Source organism: Phytophthora ramorum (assembly GCF_020800215.1).
Source record: "Phytophthora ramorum isolate Pr-102 chromosome Unknown Phyram_PR-102_s0002, whole genome shotgun sequence".
In the NCBI taxonomy this organism is placed as follows: Eukaryota; Oomycota; class Peronosporomycetes; order Peronosporales; family Peronosporaceae; genus Phytophthora; species Phytophthora ramorum.
In genome coordinates, this window is record NW_027150648.1 from 695355 (window position 1) to 716218 (window position 20864).

The following is a 20864-nucleotide window of genomic DNA, read 5'->3' on the forward strand; positions in this document are numbered from 1 at the left end:
TGAGAACCACCATACGCCAGCCACATCCACATTTTGCGGCTAGCCTGGTTGTCGTTGCTGCCACTGCTATTAAAGTACAGCGGCAAATTCTTAGTCGTGTGATTTAGCGTCATCGCTGAAAGCACCGCTCCGAATTCCCACGATCCCATCGACTGGTCACATTTCAAATTAACCGCACGAAGCTGCCGAGGCAGTGCTACGCCACTAGCACACTTTTTCTCGATGTGATACAGTGGGGATAGCTACTTTCGTAGAGCCTGAAGCACCACCAAACAGGATCGTCAAGAATTGAAACAGGGCTTTTCGTTCCGTTGCATCGCCAACAGAGTCAAGGAACGTTTCCAATTGGGCGAAACAAACATTGTCCGCCATCAATGTCTCCATCGCATTCACTATCTTGGCGTTTAGTGAACCATAATCAAAATCCACAATCATGGGGTTCAGAACGAATGTGAATCGCAGCGATCTCGCCTTCACAACTTCATCCTGCAAACTTCCCCACTTCTTCTGAATCACCTTCTCAGCCTTCCCGATGTTCAGCAGATTCTTTATTGCGTCCCTCTCCGAACCATCACTTTCCACGTAGAACACTTGCACGGGAATCTCAATGTCCACTCCAGGCTTCCGAGGCTTCAGCGTCGCATCCATCTTTGCGATTTTTGCCAGTGCCTTCACATACTGCGCACTGGGCTCTGTGCGGTGGCTGGTATCGAAAAACAGCAAAAAGTCCAACCCCAGCGATTCTTCCTCTTTTGTCTTCTTGTTCTCTCTAAGGTCAAACTTCAGCAAATACCTCTTTTTCGTGCTTTTCTTCTCCCTTTTTGCCCATTCTCACGTAACATTTCTCTCTCAGCAAATATTTCCATGCCTCGGGGTCCATACGAGCCATCGCAGCCAAAAGAGCCAACGCTTCTCGTGCCTTTTGCATGTCGAGCTTGAAAGCGGCTTCATCTGCCTCGGTAAATACGAATCCCTGGCGGTAGTTGGGGTTCTCGCCTCTTGTGGGGAGACGCACTTCGAGGCGGAACTTGTGCTGGGCCCACGCGTCGTCGTCCCGCTCGATCTTCTTGAACTACTTCGAAGTAAAACCTTACATTTTATAATACACTTCGAAGTAGTTTTCAGTAGCATGATCGTAGACAGTAAACGCCTCAGCACCACCCTCTACATATACGAACGGGATAATGCAGCACAATTCTTATAGCTAGCAAAGATGACGACCAAGCACAGAAGGCCAACCTATATCCACTTCGATCCGATCAAAGCGAGTTTTGTTGACAGGATTGCCCATCTCCCAGCTTAAAAGACAACACAATAGGACCAATGCTTTGTTCTTGCTGTCGAGAGCACAAACCTTTTTCAGCAACAACTTTTTCAATTCACTTGCACTTTGGCTGGGAGACACCGGCTTGAATCACACATAATACATCTCTCAAGCTGCGTTTGCGGCAGCTTCGGCACTGGCATTAACGTACGGCGCTTGAATCCCTTGCAGCACGTTTCGGAGGTCGCGCAGGCTCGGATGTGAATGTGCCAGCAGCATCGCTGCTACTCATAGCTCTTTTCGGCGCTTGACGCGTTGATATTTTTCGTCTGCCACTGCGACCATCCACGTCATGACTCCCGGTCACATCCGAGCCTTGAGATTCAGAGTCACTTTGTACGACGGGAGGCGATTGCTGCTGAGCCAGCGACTTCCACCTTTCGTCTTCTTTTTCAACCCGGCCACCTCCTGTGACAAAGCACTCACCCCCTCAGCCAGACTCGTCTGCGACTTTTGCAGAGTCAACACCTTGGCCTCTACCTCTCTTGCCTTCTTGTGCGCTTTATTCAACTCGGCGATGTACAGTTGATTTTGTTCGTGCAACTTGGTATTCTGCGTGTAAAGTGCCAAGTTCTGCTCCTCCAGGCGACGTACTCGCAGTTTAAAGCTGCCGCTGGACACCTCGCTGGTGTTGCGCAAACTGTGGAGTGAATTTGCTTGATTGCCTCCATGACGAGTCCATTGTTCAGCACCCACAACTTCTCGATTGACTCCACTACGTCCACGAAGGGTAAAACCTGCAGCAATAGACTGCGAAGGCAGACGGACACCTTCAGTTCCTAATTCCTGACTTCTCGTAACATCGGTAGCCAATTGTGCCTGTTCGTTGGATGCTGTAGCAGCACTGGTAGATCCGCTTTGATCTTCAATCCTGGTGGACGCCGCTTGCTGTGGTGCAGTCGCAAAACTGTCGTCGGTCTTGAGTTTGGTCAGTAAATTGTTGACGTCGCTCCTGGTCACGCGCTTGGCCGGTTCCTTCTCGGTGATATATTTGCGGATCTCCCGCTGCTTCACCCCCGCCTTCCGAAGAGCATTCACCGCCTCCAGCACCACGGGGTCTTGCACCCGTCGATTTCTCGGGTACGTTTTGAAGGTTTCTGCGTCCAGCGGATGGTTGTGGATGGGCGTATGCTGCGTCACCACCACTTGCCACTCACTCACCTGGGAGCAGTCACGCTGAAGTCTCTTCTGAGCCAGGACGTTCATCCTGGCGGGACACTGCATCGGGCGAAATTGCTGTCTGGGCCGGAGTCCTCGACTGCGACTGCGGGGTTTGCCCCCGTGAGTGCAGATCATCGTCTTGGCATAGAAGCCGATTTCTGTCGGGATGGCGTGTCTGGAGTTGGACATGTTGGCAGTTGACTCGGAATGGGTGTCCTTTGAGGCCGCAAGGCGCCGGTTTCGGGTGGCCACCGACGTGGAAGACTTGCAGATGTACAACTGGAAGGTCTGGCGCTCGTACTCGTCCAAATAGGCCGAGAAGGCATCCCAATTGGGGAATGTGGTGGTAGCCATTCGAGGTGCCTCCACGACGGACGGAACTTGGTCTGGGGAGGCATTTGGGGCTGGGGCCTTGGGAGTCGATGGGGTGGAGGAGGGCTCCGCTCCGTCGTGGGTGGAAGGAGGCATCGGTGGGGAAGCGCTCAGCTGCCACCTACTGGTCCTGGGCACTAGCTGGAGAAAAAAGGGAGTGGCACTAAACGGACTGGTCCTGGGCACTAACCGAGTATATGCACTAAATTGACATATATGCACTAAATTGACATATATGCACTAAATTGAACGGCTACATTGCGGCTTATTGTTATGGTATAATACGTCTTCGGCATCGAGCTCCAGCGGCTAGACAATGGCTGCAGCGGCATGTACAGCATTCAAGGTTATAGGCTTTTCCACTAGAACCTGTTTGCCGTAACTCAGCGCCAACATTGTATGCTCAAAATGGCTTGGATGATGTATACCGACATACACTCGTGTACCGACATACACTCGTGTCCCTGCACAGTTCCTCGTACGACTTGCAGTCCCTACAAGTATCGAGTCAGCACAATCCGCTGAAATTGACGTGTCGTTTACTCAATCTAAGGCAGCGTCCTTGGATGCCTCTGCTGGTCTCGAAGTAAGTCATTACCAAAGCGCAGGACGCACGAAGTTGTCAAAAATGGCGTCAAACTTACAGATGCCCTCCTTGTCCATCAATGCTGTTTCAGACAGCCAGCCAGTATGGGGGACATCCGGCACCACGTGACGGAACACTGCACCTCGCTCATCAAGCGTGCGAAGTCCATACGAGTCCTCCTTGTACTCGACCGTCTGCTTCATGTCGACCATCGCCAAGCCTTCGAAGCTCGCCTCGATCTCCTCAAGCGAGCCCACTTCACTGTAGTGACCAAACACACCAGTTTGCCACGGAGCTGCGACCCCGTCGTTCGGTGAAGCAAAAGCGTGCACTTCCTTCAGCTTGAGAAAGTTGTTTTTACGACGCTGGTTGTCTTTCGAACTGGGTACGGCGTTGAGGTAGATAGGCTGGACTGGGTTAGAGCTCAGCCACGTGTCACGTACTGGGATCCACGCCAAATTCACGAAAGCGTTCGAGGCCTGAACGTCGGTGTCCAGGCTGAGACGAGCGAAGTCCTGTTGCATCTTGCCGCGATACTCCTTCTCAGAGTACGCCTTGAAGTCGAACACGCTCGGTGAAAGCATGAGTTCACCGATCCCGGCAGGCAAATGCTTAGCCGGGGTGACGTCGGCCTCCTGTGGACCGTAAAACAGTCCCAAGTGTGGAGCTGCAAGCGTCACGAGGGTCTTGACCTTGTGGTCGTCCATCTCCTCAACCACAGCACGAGCGATCAAGCCGCCCATCGAATGTCCCACGAAGACGTAGCCGTCGGCAAACCTCACGTCACTGGCCACCACACGTCGAATCTCGGCGATTGCCATCGGGATCTGGTCTTTTATTCCCCCGAGAGAGTCTTCACCTTCGGCGAACGTCAGCGCGACAAAGGCACGTCCTTCAGCCAAGACCTTGGCCTTGATATTGCAGCCGTCCTTGCTACTGGCAGTCAAGCCATGAAAGAAAAACACTGGAAGGCGCTTCTTTTCATTGCTCGTATTGGCCTGGTTAAGTTGTTGCAGTGGGTCAGCATTAATTTCGGACGGTCGACATAGATGCAAACAACTTACCGAGGTCATTGCTTTTGCTTCCTGTGGTCGATACCAGCTACTTGATGCAATTACTTGTGTGGATCTGCTTTCGCACTAGAGGTCGGGGACTCGGCGAAAATGGGTTCGTAATCAGCAGTGAGGTTCGTAAGCATTTTTGTAGAGCTGAAATCTGTTTTCAGGATGCGGGTCTCTATAATACGTGTGGACAAGAACGCGAGAACAGGGTAAGTCTACACGGCCAAACAAGCATCCACCACCCCGTCAAGTCTGCCATCGGCGTCTTGTTTCTCAACCAACGAGCCTCACGTCTTTGGTATCTCAAACGACAAAACGAAAGGTGTGTTTCTGAGCTTATGGGGAGTCTAAAAGTCAAAAAGCTCCGTGTGGACATCGAAGCTGATGTTCATGTCCTTCGAGAGTGTGAGGCCCGTGGTGACAATGCCATCCACGAGAGGCTTCGGGCCACAAACCAGAACCGCCACTCGTGAGCTGCCACTGGCTTGGGCCTTTTCGCCCATAGCTCGCAGAATCTTGGCCGTGTCCGGTCGAGAGCCGTAGCGGAGGCAGTTGCTGAGCTGATGGTCCAGTTGAGCCTCGACGTCCCTCTCACCCCGAGTCAGGTAAAATTCGCTGTAGAACGTGCTCGTCGGGGTATTTAACGTGGTTGGGTCCTGAACCAGAGCTGGGAAGTAGGGTCCGTCCTGGTGCGCCTCCCTTGGCTGGCAGAGGGGCTATCGGGTCCGAAGGCCGTGCTTGAGAGGGACTTGCGGAGCTTGAGGTAAAAGTAAGAATAAATTAATGTTTAAGGCCGGACCCGACACCGTGCTTCTAGAACGCGCTTCATTCTAAAGCTACGCTTCTCCATCTTTCAGTGTCCTTGGGATCCATCTTAGTGGCTCTTGCCATCTCTCAGCTATCAGTTTGTTCTGGCCTTCAGGCGTGTAACGTCAAGGATGGCGGACTGCAACTTGAGCTGTCGGTGAAGGTTGTTGCTCAGCCTGGGCGGCAAAGTACTCGTTCCAGCTGAAACCCATTTCGCTGGAGCGGATAGACATTTCGGAAGCCAGGCTTCGTGATGTGGAAGAAGAGCTAAGGAGCGCTAAGCAATGTCTTGAGGATGAAAAGGGGGGAAAGGCCAAAGATGTGGTGCATCTGAATGCTGCTTCCTCCAATGTGGACAAGCTGAATGACAAGGGAGAGATCTGTTGGAATGCCGTGCAGGAAAACAACTTCAAGCTTTCGAGCGAGCGCAAAGGAATTTGCTTTCTTGTGGCTGGATGGTACGTCGTGAGTTTGAAGGTGTATCTGGCGCCACAAGAAGTTGGGGGCGATGTTGATCTTCTCAAGAACGGCAAGTGTTTGCAGTCGGACTATCCACCGTTCATTAACAAGGAGAACAGCAGCGCGTCCCTCGTGTGCACAGCGTATTTCGATGCTGGCGACCAAGTGAGTGTCGTCGCTACACGGTCACCTCGCAGAGTTGGTGCCGGACTCAGCGCTATTGGCTAGAATGCTGACAAGTGCGTTTGATACGAGGAACACCAATACGCGCCCAAGTCATGCCGTCGGCAAGGGGAAACAGCTGACAGCATTTATTCGTATAGCATCTGATGCAGAAGCACTTGTACATGGACGAGAAAAGCACGAACAGAATTGCTAGTGTCGGTACTGCAGACTACGTTTTGGTGGGTGGGTGGCCTTACACTGACACGTGAAACACAGAGAACTGAAAAACTCTTGTCTGATTTGAACACAACGAACAGCTTTTCAAGGAGGAGTTGGACTACGTGGCAGCAGCAAGCTTGTTCCGGTAAAACGTGCCGTAGTCGATAGACACTTGTGTTCTCCTTATATCAAACACATCTCCCATCACTCTAGTCCCTATGTTATTGGGGGTCACTCCAGCAGCGAGCCACTGCTTGAACTGTAGATCCTGCAATCGAGTGGCATCCGCTTTCGTGGCTTCAGTAATCGCACGTTTTTTTGCATAGGCAATCACCTTGGCCAACTTTATGCTGCTGCCAAAACGTTTCTCAAGTTGCGAGATCGCATCGGGGGTGTTCGTGTTGACTTTGCTTTTGGTTTCCAGTGTGAGTAACGTAAAAATTTCGTCGAGAGTCTTGCCTTCGTCCAGCCATTTGCCCATCAGTGCCCGTTCCAATGTGTTTGCCAGGACAACAGTGCTTGCACTATTTTGCGCCCCTGTGATTACCTTCGCGAGAGCTTCGTCGTCGTACACTCTTTTTAGGGACGAAATCATATCCTCTTCCGGGTTCTTCTTATTCAGCTTAGTCAAGTATGCCAGCCAAGTGGCAGCCATGGGGCTTTCAAACAGCTTTTCTCCTTTGTCATTCAGTTTCAGGAGTTTGAAAACATCATCTCCAGTTTTGCCAGCGCTCTCCCAGTTCTGTAGCTGTGCATTTTCCAGGTCAGTGGCAATAGGTCTCGATTTGGAGTTTTGCTTCGCCGTAACAAGCGACACCGCGAGAGCTTCATCGCCGAAACGACTCGTCAACGTGGAAACCATCGACGCTTGAGCCCGTTCGGTGTTTTGTTTGAAGTTCTTGGTCACCCTAGTTTCCCACAGTTTAAACTGCTCGCTTTGAAAGAGTGTGCCGTCCATTTCTTTAATTTTTACTTTCTTGAACAACTTGTCTGTGGCCGTTTGATAGAACTTTTTCTTTGCAGCTCGAGCGGCCTGCTTCATAGCGTCGATGATGGCTCTCTCCTCCGACTCGTCGTCGTTTCTCGTTGTCCCCACGAAATTGCCTTGGAGGCCACGTAGCAGACGCCCTTCGGACGTTTCTGGTTTGCCGGTGTTTGAGTCCGTTGCCACCGTGGCACCACCGACACATGCCAGTAGAACAACAATGGTCAGGAGTGTCGCCAAGCGACTCCGCGAACAGGGACTGGCCTTGGCAACCATGCTGGAAGCTGGTTCAGCGAAGTTCGAAGCGAATCGAGAAGTGACCAGATCCACTGGATAATGCTTTGCTGGTGAACTACCAGAACAAGCGGGCCTGTGGCTCCGACTCTGTAGTGTTCAATGCTTACGGGACTGCTAGGATGGCGATTGCGGGACAAATGGTTAGTTGGACATTGCTCGCCCAGCACGAGTGTATTACAGAGGTCCCCCTTAATAAGCGCACCTCTTCGATTGGATATCCCGATATTTCTGATCATTGATGCAAATTAAGCCAGTACAGACCCCCTTGCTCATATCTCATCCCTCCGAAATCGATTCGGTATCTCCCTGCGCTTATTGAGAGGGTCCTCTGTTAAGCTTGGACTCATCGAAAAGAGCACGGGACATATAACAACTCATAATTCAAATGCGCGAGAGCTCAAGCAAGACCTTCTGTCAGATCCCCATCCCAGCATCTTCAGATGGGGATCTGCCGCTCCGCACCTTCATCGCTTGGTGCACGTCGTACATGCCGGTGTCAGTCTCTGGGGCGGTATCGCTGAAGCCCGAGACCTGCAAGGCACGAGTCGCTCGACGCACTACCACGAGCTGCTGAACGAAATGGGATGTACAGCCGACGAACTGCAGACGTACAAGTTGTGCAGCACATTTGCGCGGTGCAAGCGCTCCGTCTTAATAGTGCCGTCGGCCTACTACTCGCACTTGGTGCCATTCCGTGTGCGCTTCTTCCTGGAGGATGGCAGCAACCCCGTCGGCGCGACGCATAAGGTAGAAGTCGTTCTCAATCGGGTGGCAAATACCCGAGTGCACAACCGCGCCCGCCTTCTCGTTGCCACTATGATCGACATCCATCGGGCTGGCAGGGAACAAGCGCGTGTTGTAGCGCGTTTGAACAATGACGAAAGAGATCGAAGGTAAGTCCACTTGCAGAGCCTGACAAGCCTCGCGAACAGCAGTCACTTCGTGATTCAGGACCATTTGGAATGGGCCGTCTCGGTAGAAAACGATGCGATCTGGTTAGCCGCGAGCCGAACGGTAGAACTATCAATTGACGGGCGTATCGAATTGCAGGGAAGAGTTTGGTCCACGTACCTTACATGAGGGAAACCTTATTTTCAAGAGCCAAGACAACGACAGCAGCGGCTAGGCAATGACTGCAGCGGCGTGTACAGCATTCAAGGTTATAGGCTTTTCCACTAGGACCTGTTTGCCGTAACTCAGCGCCAACATTGTATGCTCAAAATGGCTTGGATGATGTGTACCGACATACACTCGTGTCCCTGCACAGTTCCTCGTACGACTTGCAGTCCCTACAAGTATCGAGTCAGCACAATCCGCTGAAATTGACGTGTCGTTTACTCGATCTAAGGCAGCGTCCTTGGATGCCTCTGCTGGTCTCGAAGTAAGTCATTACCAAAGCGCAGGACGCACGAAGTTGTCAAAAATGGCGTCAAACTTACAGATGCCCTCCTTGTCCATCAATGCTGTTTCAGACAGCCAGCCAGTATGGGGGACATCCGGCACCACGTGACGGAACACTGCACCTCGCTCATCAAGCGTGCGAAGTCCATACGAGTCCTCCTTGTACTCGACCGTCTGCTTCATGTCGACCATCGCCAAACCTTCGAAGCTCGCCTCGATCTCTTCAAGCGAGCTCACTTCACTGTAGTGACCAAACACGCCAGTTTGCCACGGAGCTGCGACCCCGTCGTTCGGTGAAGCAAACGCGTGCACTTCCTTCAGCTTGAGAAAGTTGTTTTTACGACGCTGGTTGTCTTTCGAACTGGGTACGGCGTTGAGGTAGATAGGCTGGACTGGGTTAGAGCTCAGCCACGTGTCACGTACTGGGATCCACGCCAAATTCACGAAAGCGTTCGAGGCCTGAACGTCGGTGTCCAGGCTGAGACGAGCGAAGTCCTGTTGCATCTTGCCGCGATACTCCTTCTCAGAGTACGCCTTGAAGTCGAACACGCTCGGTGAAAGCATGAGTTCACCGATCCCGGCAGGCAAATGCTTAGCCGGGGTGACGTCGGCCTCCTGTGGACCGTAAAACAGTCCCAAGTGTGGAGCTGCAAGCGTCACGAGGGTCTTGACCTTGTGGTCGTCCATCTCCTCAACCACAGCACGAGCGATCAAGCCGCCCATCGAATGTCCCATGAAGACGTAGCCGTCGGCAAACCTCACGTCACTGGCCACCACACGTCGAATCTCGGCGATTGCCATCGGGATCTGGTCTTTTATTCCCCCGAGAGAGTCTTCACCTTCGGCGAACGTCAGCGCGACAAAGGCACGTCCTTCAGCCAAGACCTTGGCCTTGATATTGCAGCCGTCCTTGCTACTGGCAGTCAAGCCATGAAAGAAAAACACTGGAAGGCGCTTCTTTTCATTGCTCGTATTGGCCTGGTTAAGTTGTTGCAGTGGGTCAGCATTAATTTCGGACGGTCGACATAGATGCAAACAACTTACCGAGGTCATTGCTTTTGCTTCCTGTGGTCGATACCAGCTACTTGATGCAATTACTTGTGTGGATCTGCTTTCGCACTAGAGGTCGGGGACTCGGCGAAAATGGGTTCGTAATCAGCAGTGAGGTTCGTAAGCATTTTGTAGAGCTGAAATCTGTTTTCAGGATGCGGGTCTCTATAATACGTGTGGACAAGAACGCGAGAACAGGGTAAGTCTACACGGCCAAACAAGCATCCACCACCCCGTCAAGTCTGCCATCGGCGTCTTGTTTCTCAACCAACGAGCCTCACGTCTTTGGTATCTCAAACGACAAAACGAAAGGTGTGTTTCTGAGCTTATGGGGAGTCTAAAAGTCAAAAAGCTCCGTGTGGACATCGAAGCTGATGTTCATGTCCTTCGAGAGTGTGAGGCCCGTGGTGACAATGCCATCCACGAGAGGCTTCGGGCCACAAACCAGAACCGCCACTCGTGAGCTCCCACTGGCCTGGGCCTTTTCGCCCATAGCTCGCAGAATCTTGGCCGTGTCCGGTCGAGAGCCGTAGCGGAGGCAGTTGCTGAGCTGATGGTCCAGTTGAGCCTCGACGTCCCTCTCACCCCGAGTCAGGTAAAATTCGCTGTAGAACGTGCTCGTCGGGGTATTTAACGTGGTTGGGTCCTGAACCAGAGCTGGGAAGTAGGGTCCGTCCTGGTGCGCCTCTGTTTCAGTAACCAGAGCCTGAATGAGGTTGCGATCACGTACAGACCATACAAAGTGGACATTCTTGATGTCAGGGCGGAACCCGTTGTGGCTTTCACTGTGCAACCAGTTGACAATGGAGCGCATGGGAGTAATGCCAATGCCTCCAGAGAACAGGACGAAGTGCGAGTAAACCGACGGACTGTGGATGTCAACCGAGACGCTGCCGTACGGTCCATCCAGCAGGATGTCAAAAGGAGACTCTTCTGCTGCGTCCTGAGCTGCACTTGTGACCTTCTTGGTCCAATCTCCGAGCCCCTTGATGTGAAAAGTGACCATTTCTTCACTTGGCGACGACGAGATCGTGAACGGATGCCACTCGAGCGACGAAATTGTTGGGATGCATAGAAACGCGTATTGTCCTGCCTCGTACTCGAAAGCCTGGCCGTTGTCTTTGCGAACTCGTGGGAACTGGATGCGCGTGATGTCTCCTGGTAAGGCGTGGACGGACACTTGGTCGCGGGCGACGATGCCCGTCTGAGCTCCTCTCTTCGACGGGCCTCGAATGTAGTTGCGTGCACGGAAAACGAGTCGGTAGAGCATGTCGACCAGCCACGGTAAGATGCCGAAGAGAGCGAAGAAGGCGCCGTGAGCCACCGCAGCCACGATCACTACGATGAAGAGGATCCAGTGCACGCGCACGAAGAGCTCGAAGAAACGACGGCGGATCTTGTTGAGCGAGAACAAGTACATGAAGATCATGGCCACGTACGCGATTGCTCCGGTTCGGACCTTGAACTCCATGTCCTCTTCCTCGCCGTCGTCGTCTGCCAGTCGGTGCGAGAAGGCGTGCAGCGCTGTCAGGACGATCGTAGCGTAGGCGAACAACTTGTGGTAGAACAACGCCCGCTCAAAGGGGATGCCCGTCAGCGTGAGTAGCAGCGAATTGTTACGCACCGCCAGCCCAAACACGAGCATCATGGTGAACGTCGGTGGCATGCCGGACATTTTCACGTCGTGTTCGCTGGTGAACACCCCTGATGCAGCCAGAAGGATCAGGAGCAGCGGAAGCGTCAGCACCAGGTCTCCTCGCTTGATGTCGAACTTCGCCGTGAGCAGTGGCACGGGAACCGCGTAGATGGTGCGCGACAGTCGCCAGCGCGTCACGACCCACGCGCGGACCCATTTCTGCGTCCGAGAGAGCTCTTCTGGGACGCTTTGGTGTTTCGGTGAGACTGCGTGGACGTAGGGATTCGACGGCGTGAAGACGTCTCCAACGCGGTTCTCGATAGGGCCGTAGCTTAGTTCTGGACCATATGCCGGTGGTGCTGGGTGCGCGTTGGTCATCGCTGAGTCTTCGCCGTGGAGGTGTCTTCGAGAAACTTGGTGCTTTGAAAAGTGAGAGGCGGGAAGTACCACCGGACTGCAAGGGATAGACTTGAGTGGTGGCGCTACATATGTGCGAGAGTTGGTGGTAGTCTCGCCAGCCCCGATACAGAATGCAGGCGCTGGATAATAATCAAACGAGCTCTGGGTTTGATTACCACAAATGTTTCCTGTGGATCGGCGAGTCCGGATACTGTCAAAGGCGTCAGCGGCCCTGCCCCTAGTGCGATGACCACACCGCGACATATCGACGAGCTGTTGTGATTGATAACCTGCTATTCATTCGAAGTGCCTGTTAGCAACTTGTGACGAAAGAATGATGCATGTCTGTTAGAGCCAACACCAAGTGAGGTAATCATCTCCATCCAGGCTATGATAGCCACCGCATTAGATATACCCCGTTACCAATTCAACCAGTTGAGGCGACTGGAGCTAGAAGCTCGAGCGTCCGAGTGGTTTAACTCACCTCAGTTTCCAATTTCCGGTCCACCGCACACTTCAAGTCCCCAAGTCCGCTCCCAGTCATGGCGTCACCACGAAACCACTTCATTCGGGTGAACGACACCCCGAAGACCCGCAACGTTGCTTCGGAGCCGCTCAAGTTCACCCTGCAATGGAGAAATCTGAGCCTCAAAGCCGAAGTGAAGAACCCAGCCACGAAGAAGACAGAGGAGAAAGTGATCCTGAACGATGTCAGTGGATCGGCCCAGCCGGGCGAGTTGCTGGTGATCATGGGACCTTCGGGGGCTGGCAAGAGCTCTCTTCTTGACTGCATTTCCGGACGCAACGGCGCTGTTGAAGGCGACATCTTACTCAACGGGCAGCCGTGGACCAAGGCGACAAAGCGCATGGCTTCGTACGTCATGCAGGACGACCTCTTCTACGAGACGTTGACTGTCAAGGAGCATCTTATCTTCCAGGCGCGACTTCGCATGGGCAAGACGTCTACCGAGCAACAATACATGCATCGAGTGGACGAGGTCATGGAGGAGCTGGGACTCATGAAGTGCCGTGATACTCTTATCGGTGGCGAGTCGCTGCGTGGGATCTCCGGCGGTGAGCGCAAACGTTTGTCGTTCGCCACAGAAATCCTCACCAACCCGTCGATCCTGTTCGCTGACGAGCCAACTTCCGGTCTGGACAGCTTCATGGCGGAGACGGTGATCAAGCAGTTGCAGCAGATCGCTCGTGACGGGCGAACGGTTCTCGCCACGATCCATCAGCCGTCGTCTGAGGTGTTCGCCATCTTTGACCAGCTTTATCTACTGTCGGACGGGTCCCCAGTCTACCAGGGCAAGGCCAGCGAGTCGGTGGACTACTTTGCGTCGCTCGGGTACCCGTGCCCGCCGCAGATCAACCCCTCCGACTACTTCATGCGCCAACTTGTTGTCATTGACAAGGCGACTGACGAAGCTGGTGTAGCTCGAGTGGAATCTCTCAAAGGAGAGTGGAGGAAGCACCAGACACTGTCGCGATCTGAATCGGTGTCACTGCAGGAAGGAGGCGGCTCTCAACTTGAGAGTACGCGCCTGCATCTGCTGGGTCAGATCAGCGTGCTTGCTCAGCGTAACACCCTGCGGTTCCTTCGGGACGGCTTTGCAGTCCGCGTTCCTTTCATCCAGAACCTTTTCCTCGCCGTGATCGTTGGTTTGATCTACCTGCAGTTGGACTTGGACCAGAAGGGCATCCAAAACTACACTGGTGCCTTCTTCTTCCTCGTCACCAACCAGATCGTCGTGACTGCAAACCCAGTGTTTGTGTCGGTTCCCATGGAGTTGGCGCTCATTTCCCGAGAGTACAAAGGGGGTCTCTACCACTTGATGTCGTGGTACCTGTCCAAGAACATCAGCGAGCTCCCCATGCAGATCATCCTGCCGATCGTGTTCTTCGTCCCGATCTACTTCCTCATGGGAATCGGCCACGGCTTCGAGGTATTCATCTACCTGCAGCTCGTCATGATCTTAATCAACAGCACGGCGATTGGTCTGGCCTACATGGTCTCGTGTCTGTGCCCGCGTGTCGACATTGCGCCGCTCATCGGTATGGTTCTGATCATGCCGTTCATGCTGTTCGGAGGGCTGCTGATCAATTCGGACGACTGCCCCGACTACTTCGTGTGGATTCAGTACATTTCGCCCGTCAAGTACGGGTACGAGGCCATGATGAAGATCTTCTGGAACGCAGTTCCGTCCATCGCGTGCAGCACGGCGAATTGCACTGCTCGTACGGGTGCAGAGGTACTCGAAAGTTACAGTATGACTTCCCGATCTGCGCTTGGGGACTCTCTTCTGCTGCTTCTCCTTAATATCGTCTTCCGTGTCATTGCATTCGTCGCGATCTGGTTCCAGCTGCGCCAGAAGAAGTAAGCGTAGCCTAGTACCTACTAGGCTCTACAAAGCTCAATCAATCGGCATATCTTTCGTTTTAGTGCTGGCAGTTGTGATCGCCGTTGGCACATTGCAGATATATACCAAGCAGCATCTTAATTTTAGTTATGAGAGTACGACTGTGTCATTCACTCGTCCAACTTTGAGAGAACGTAAATGGATCAAGGACTGGCTCGCGTTCTCGATTCGTTTTGCAGCATCACGTCGACGCTGTAAGAACAATGACGTGTTTCCAAGGCATTGGAAAGCGTGGTTGCTTGTAGGAATTGGTATTGTGTTTTGATGGTATTGTCCACAGCCGTCTAAAAGCCGCAGTTTCAGTAGATGAAGCAGAGACAGCGGAGACTGTTCGCTGTCTTCACCCGTTCGACGTAAGTCCGTCATCTCTGCATCGTCGGAGTGTTGGAAGCAGTCCGCATCTTCACATTCTGGATTGGTTGAGCTCCTTGGCGTCGAGTAGTTTCCGCTGGACAGATCTGGTACTGGTGCAGGATGCTGCGCGATCTGGTGAAGAAACAATGCGCTATAGTAGGCGCTAGCGTTACTGCACTATCCATCGCGTCGTTGACCGGTTCAAATGCCATGTTCTTGTTACTGTGGACAAGTGATATTGGGGAATGCGGCACTAGAAGATCACCCCTCTCTGGCGGCGACAAATCCCAAAATCGTTAGCTGTACGGTCGAAAGGCGGTGGTGTGTTCTCAACGGAGTAATGACAAGCTTCGCGAGCTGTTATCCGCAGAGGAGACTGGCTAACAGATTGCATGTAGTCTGAAGTTGGCGATGCCTATACTGGACCAGTAAGCAATGGGTGGCCTCGAGTTTCACTGCAAGACATGGGCTCCATTGCACCGAGTTCATATCGCTTGTGAGTCATGGTGAGTGAAAGGATAATCACGAGATACAGACAATCCTCTCCTTTGTGATAGCGTCGGGAACCACCACATTATCACTCGCTGGAGTTATTACAAGGCAGAAATGTGCCGTAAAATTGGTACATTTGAACTTAACAGCTCTACAGCGTCGACGTACAGCAGGCAGTACTGTGGAGCATCGAGAGCTGGAACGCCCTGCTTCCCAGCGTCTTCAGTAACTGCTGGAAGAAGACTGGCTTGCTTGACTACTACACGTGCGAGTACGCCGAGCCGGGCGTGGAGGATGACATCGTGAACGAGCTGGCAGAGATGCTGACGCGTCTCCACCCCTCGAATCCGATGTCGGTTGAAGAGCTGCTGAACCCACCGGACGAGAACATCCTCGCGGATGAACCAACGGACGAAGATTTCTGCCGGGTCGAGTCTTCAGAGCGCGAGAATGGGTGCGGTCAAGATGTCGGTGATGGCGGTATCGAGGACGAAGAAGAAGAAAGCACTTCTTCAACCTATCCAACGCCCGAAAACCTGTCCACAGAGGAGCTGAAGGAGCGTCTTCAATGGATAGCACAACTTTTCGTTACCGCCGGTGCGATGGGGGTCCGTTCAAGGGACGTTATCGGGCTTCGAACGATGCAGCGAGTATTTAGAGAGGAGCTTGCGTGTAGACAAGGCCACAAGCAGCAAAAGTCGATGCTCGACTTCTTCGGACGTCCTGCACCAAATGGACCTTAGCAATAGTTAAGCACCTTTGAATAGTGATAATGACGTGTTTTGTATCACAAACCAGTAACTAGAGGGTAGAGGTATATGTGACTCGTGCTTGTATGGTGACGGTCATCGGGAGCCCTCCCCATATCTCTCCGTGGAGGGTATCACTACTCAGGATATCACGACCGAGAGGATTGTCTGTAATGTGTGCGATAGGTTACGTTGGACTAGTGTTGACGATGAAGAGTAATCGTAGGTGGTGGTCAACAAACTTCTGGATTGGAAGTTTACGCTCGTGCATTGAGTCGATGATGGTCAACATTCTAAAGAGCTGCTTGATTATAAGCCTTGTTATCAGCCTTACCTGTGGTGTGTTGAAAGACCGTTGCCCCGAGAGTCTCACGTAAGCGGATTCATTATCAAACTGACCGTGAACAAGTCACTTCGACCAGCTCCTCAAGCTCTCTTCACACCGCAATGACTCTCACCGCTCTACCGAAACTCTTCACGGCTGCTACCCTCGGCGGAAATAAGCCCTTTGTGCAACTCAAGCACCGTGTCGTAATGGCACCTATGACTCGTCTGCGTATGGGCGACGATGGCGTCCCCGGTCCGGTGGTCGTCCAGTTCTACGCTCAGCGCGCTACCGACGGCGGTCTGCTCGTCACGGAGGGCACGAACATCAGCGCCACTGCTCGCGGTTACTACGGAGCCCCCGGCATCTTCAATTCTGCTCAGGTGGAAGGTTGGAAGGCCGTGACGGACGCCGTCCACGCCAAGGGCGGCAAGATCTTCGTGCAGTTGTGGCACACAGGACGTGTGAGCCATCAGCTGAACCAACCACACGGAGAACTTCCTGTGTGCTCCAGTGCTGTCAGCATGGAAGGCGTCCACAGCCTCGCTCCTACCAGTGAAGGGCGACTGCCTCACCCGGTGCCTCGCGCTCTTGAGACTGAAGAGATCGCTCCTATTGTGGCGGACTACAAGACGGCAGCTCTATACGCGTTGGACGCTGGGTTTGATGGTGTCGAGCTCCACTGTGCCAACGGCTATCTCATGGAGCAATTCCTGTGCGACTCCGTCAACCAGCGCACGGACAAGTACGGCGGCAGCGTCGAGAACCGCGCCCGCATCTTGTTCGAAGCTCTTGAGGCGGTGCTTTCTGGCGTCGATTCGACCAAGGTTGGCATCCGTCTGTCACCGTATGGAACTGCTTTTGGCTGCACGGATTCAGCCCCAGGTGAGCTGTTCGGCTACATCATCCAGAAGCTCAACGACTATGATCTGGCCTACCTGCACCTAGTTGAACCTCGTGGAATCCAGGTGCCTGCTCCCGACGCACCGGAAGGGGGAGTCCTCCCGATCTTCCACAGGATGTACCAGGGGGTTATCATTACGGCGTCGGGTTACGACCGCGCGGAAGCGATCAAGGTGGTCGAGGAAGGCTCCGCTGACTGTGTGGCTTTCGCTCAAGACTTCATTTCCAATCCGGATCTCGTTGAGCGCCTGAAAACGGGTGCTGACCTGAACGAGCGCAACATGAAGACGGTATACTTGCCGCTTGGTGTCCCTTTTGAGCAGGGGTACACGGACTACCCATTCCTGGGCGAGAACAGCAGGACTAGACAGCGACAGAAGGCGATAAAGTCGAGGTTGTTCATTCGTAGCGGAAGTTATATACCTACGCTCCAGCACTTCAAACGTTGTTCTTGATATACAATTGCTCTATGTAATTCATCAGGCAGACGCAATCTAGTCCTTGCTGCGGAGGTTCCACCAGAGCCCAACGAATGCAACCGTGCGGAAGCCAAAGTTGATAGCCAGCAGAATGAGACCGTCGCCGAGTGGTGACCGTGCCGTCAGGCTGAAGTTCTTCAGCACGTCAGCCCCGGTACGAGCCGTGCAGTTTTCGATTGCTTCGTTGCAAGCGATGTGAGGCACTTGCTCCCAGAAAATCTTCATCAACGCCTCGAAGCCGTACTTGATTGGAGAAACGTACTGGATCCACACAAAGTAGTCTGGGCAATCGTCCGAGTTAATGAGGAGACCGCCAAAGAGCAGGAACGGCAGAATGATAATAGTGCCGATGATTGGAGCAATGTCAACGCGGCGAACCAGACAGGAAACCATGTAGCCCAGACCCACTGCGCAACTGTTTACCAGGATCATGATAATTTGCTGGTAGATGAACACTTTGAATCCGTGCCCAATACCAATCAGGAAGTAGGACGGCACGAAGAATACGATCGGCAAGAGGATCTGCATCGGAAGCTCGCTCACGTTCTTCGATAGGTACCACGAGAAGAGGTGGTACAGCCCAGCCTTGTACTCACGGATGATGATCGGCAGCTCCAGTGGCACCGAGATGAAGACTGGGTTAGCAGAGCCGAACGTCTGGTTGACGATCAGGAAGAAGAAGCCGCCCGTAAAGTTCTGGACGCCCTTCTGAGTCAACTCCAGCTGCAGATAGATGAGACCGACAACGAGAGCGATGAACAACGTTTGGAATATCGCTGCTCGGAATCCGAGGCCATCGCGTACGAATCTCACCACATTTCGATGCGCGAGGACGAGCGATTGCCCAAAAAGTTCAAACGCGAGTCGTGATACTCCTCACTGGTGGCCCCGTCGAACGATTCAATCTGGGGTAGTACCTGACGTTGAGCCCATACTTTCTTGAGCTTCTCAACACGTTCCACTCCAGCAGCGTCGGTAGCCTTGTCGATGACGACCAACTGACGCATGAAGAAGTCCGTCGGATTCATCAGCGAAGGACAAGCGTATCCAAGAGACGCAAAGTAGTCGACAGACTCCAGCGCTTTCCCTTGGAAGACTGGCGAGCCGTCTGAAAGCAGATACAGCTGATCAAACAGAGCAAACAACTCGGACGAAGGCTGGTGGATAGTGGCAATCACTGTGCGGCCATCACGCGCAATCTGCTGCAGCTGAGAGGTCACCGTCTCCGCCATGAAGCTGTCCAAACCAGACGTCGGCTCGTCCACGAACAAGATCGACGGGTTCGTAAGGATCTCCGTTGCGAAGGACAACCGTTTGCGCTCACCGCCAGAGATACCTCTAAGCGAGATGCCTCCAATCAGAGTATCTCGGCACTTCATCAAGCCCAATTCTTCCATGACCTCATCAACGCGCTTCATGTACTGCTCTTCAGTGAATGTTTTACCCATGCGCAGCTTCGCTTGGAACACCAGGTGTTCTTTCACCGTGATGGTCTGGTAGAACAGATCATCCTGCATGACGTAGGACGCCAGGCGTTTGGTGGTGTTGCTCCATGGCTGTCCATTGAGAACGATCTCTCCCTCGACAGCTCGGTTGCGTCCGGAGATGCAGTCAAGCAGCGAGCTCTTGCCTGCACCGGAAGGTCCCATGATCACAAGCAGTTCACCGGGGTGTGCCGATCCGCTGACATTAGTGAGAATGACCTTCTCTTCGGGCTTCTTGGTGTGCGGGTTGATAGCGGTGGCCTTGAGGTTGATGTTGCGCCACTGGAGCGTGAACTTGGGTGCTTTGGACGACGTGAACTTGGTCTCGACCTCGGGCTTGGGCGTCTCGATCTGCACGAAATGGTCGTGCACTGCGTCGTCTTGGATCGGTGGAGAGTCGGACGCCATTGGGAACTGATGCTTGAGTCTAGGTGCTGAGCAGGGAGCAAGTTGCGTTGTGAGACCAGTTTAAAGTCGCGGTCTACGGTCGTTACGGACGCAACGTGCCACTCGACGCGACGTCCAGTAGGGACCCCAACTGAACTCCTGGTTGCGGTGCCTACCAGCTCTTTCGTCAATTTTGCTGGTCGTAACTGCCGGCGGTGCCGCACACGCATTTCGACCAATGAGGGCCACGTTGAAGTGGGCATTATCAATCAGTGATTAGGGCCGTTTACGCCGCATTCATTCTGTACGATTAACGCAGAAGAAACTATAACTCTGTACGATTAATGCAGAAGAAGCTACTTCTGGCTACGGAGGTTCGTCCAGAGTCCTAGGAAGCCAATCGCGCGGAAGGCCAGGTTGATTGCAATGAGGATGGCGCCGTCGGCAAGTGCAGAGCGCGACTCCATGCTGTAGTTCTTGAGCACTTCGTCCCCTGTCAGAGCGGTGCAGTTCTCAATGGCGGCATCACACGAAATGGACGGCACTTGGCGCCAGAAGATCTTCATCAGCGCTTCGAAGCCGTACTTGATGGGCGAGACGTACTGCACCCAGACAAAGTAGTCTGGGCAGTCGTCCGAGTTGATCAGAAGACCACCAAAGAGCAGGAACGGCAGGATGATCACCACGCCGATGATGGGGGCGATGTCGACTCGGCGGCTGAGGCACGACACCATGTAGCCCAAGCCAACGGCGCAACTGTTGACGAGCACCATGATGATCTGCATGTAGACGAAGACGTCGAAGCCGTGGCCGATATCCATCAGGAAATACACCGGCACGAAGAAGATGATCGGCAGCAGCACTTGCATGGGGAACTCGCTCACGTTCTTGGAGAAGTACCACGAAAAGAGGTGGTACAGCCCGCCCTTGTACTCTCGAATGATGATCGGCAACTCCATCGGAACGGAGATGAAGACTGGGTTGGCGGAGGCGAACGTCTGGTTGACGACCAGGAAGAAGAAACCGCCGGTGAAGTTCTGGATCCCGCCTTGGTCCAAGTCCAGTTGCAAGAAGATCAATCCGACGACCAGTGACACGAAGAGCGTCTGGAAAATGGCAGCATGGAATGCAAATTTATCGCGGACGAAGCGGACGACGTTGCGCTGAACGAGGATGGCAATCTGGCCGAACCATTCCAGCCGAGAGTCCTCAAAATGGCACTCACTTTCTCTCGATCCACCGTGGAAATATTCACGATCGATTTGAGGCAGTGTTTGATGCTTGAGCCACTCCGCCTTCAGTCCTTCGACGCGAGTCACGCCCGCTTCATCGGTCGCCTTATCCAT

General features: G+C 53.3%; 10 protein-coding genes across 10 annotated transcripts; 3 read left to right on the top strand and 7 right to left on the bottom strand.

Annotated features, from left to right (window-relative positions):
• Window positions 1-204: 204 nt before the first annotated feature.
• KRP23_1711 (uncharacterized protein) lies at window positions 205-648 on the bottom strand (the record flags this gene model as incomplete). The annotated part of the gene is made up of 1 exon (XM_067886369.1): window positions 205-648. The coding sequence occupies one exon, from the start codon at window positions 646-648 to the stop codon at window positions 205-207; it is 444 nt and encodes a 147-aa protein (XP_067749044.1).
• Window positions 649-1627: 979 nt separating this feature from the next.
• On the bottom strand, window positions 1628-2953 carry KRP23_1712 (uncharacterized protein; the record flags this gene model as incomplete). Its single annotated transcript, XM_067886370.1, has 1 exon — window positions 1628-2953. The coding sequence occupies one exon, from the start codon at window positions 2951-2953 to the stop codon at window positions 1628-1630; it is 1326 nt and encodes a 441-aa protein (XP_067749045.1).
• Window positions 2954-6272: 3319 nt separating this feature from the next.
• KRP23_1713 (RxLR effector protein PSR2) lies at window positions 6273-7415 on the bottom strand (the record flags this gene model as incomplete). The annotated part of the gene is made up of 1 exon (XM_067896037.1): window positions 6273-7415. One exon carries the CDS (start codon window positions 7413-7415, stop codon window positions 6273-6275), a length of 1143 nt encoding a protein of 380 aa, XP_067749046.1.
• A 3102-nt stretch (window positions 7416-10517) lies between these two features.
• On the bottom strand, window positions 10518-11901 carry KRP23_1714 (Superoxide-generating NADPH oxidase heavy chain subunit A; the record flags this gene model as incomplete). The annotated part of the gene is made up of 2 exons (XM_067886371.1): window positions 10518-10544; window positions 10618-11901. The coding sequence occupies 2 exons, from the start codon at window positions 11899-11901 to the stop codon at window positions 10518-10520; spliced, it is 1311 nt and encodes a 436-aa protein (XP_067749047.1).
• Window positions 11902-13313: 1412 nt separating this feature from the next.
• KRP23_1715 (Protein white) lies at window positions 13314-14306 on the top strand (the record flags this gene model as incomplete). The annotated part of the gene is made up of 1 exon (XM_067886372.1): window positions 13314-14306. The coding sequence occupies one exon, from the start codon at window positions 13314-13316 to the stop codon at window positions 14304-14306; it is 993 nt and encodes a 330-aa protein (XP_067749048.1).
• Window positions 13428-13810, bottom strand: KRP23_1716 (uncharacterized protein; the record flags this gene model as incomplete). Its single annotated transcript, XM_067886373.1, has 2 exons — window positions 13428-13680; window positions 13755-13810. 2 exons carry the CDS (start codon window positions 13808-13810, stop codon window positions 13428-13430), a joined length of 309 nt encoding a protein of 102 aa, XP_067749049.1.
• A 2081-nt stretch (window positions 14307-16387) lies between the features above and the next one.
• Window positions 16388-17623, top strand: KRP23_1717 (putative 12-oxophytodienoate reductase 4; the record flags this gene model as incomplete). The annotated part of the gene is made up of 1 exon (XM_067886374.1): window positions 16388-17623. The coding sequence occupies one exon, from the start codon at window positions 16388-16390 to the stop codon at window positions 17621-17623; it is 1236 nt and encodes a 411-aa protein (XP_067749050.1).
• A 39-nt stretch (window positions 17624-17662) lies between these two features.
• Window positions 17663-19539, bottom strand: KRP23_1718 (Protein white; the record flags this gene model as incomplete). The annotated part of the gene is made up of 2 exons (XM_067886375.1): window positions 17663-18370; window positions 19336-19539. The coding sequence occupies 2 exons, from the start codon at window positions 19537-19539 to the stop codon at window positions 17663-17665; spliced, it is 912 nt and encodes a 303-aa protein (XP_067749051.1).
• A 335-nt stretch (window positions 19540-19874) lies between these two features.
• KRP23_1719 (Protein white) lies at window positions 19875-20864 on the bottom strand (the record flags this gene model as incomplete). Its single annotated transcript, XM_067886376.1, has 1 exon — window positions 19875-20864. One exon carries the CDS (start codon window positions 20862-20864, stop codon window positions 19875-19877), a length of 990 nt encoding a protein of 329 aa, XP_067749052.1.
• Window positions 20365-20685, top strand: KRP23_1720 (uncharacterized protein; the record flags this gene model as incomplete). Its single annotated transcript, XM_067886378.1, has 1 exon — window positions 20365-20685. The coding sequence occupies one exon, from the start codon at window positions 20365-20367 to the stop codon at window positions 20683-20685; it is 321 nt and encodes a 106-aa protein (XP_067749053.1).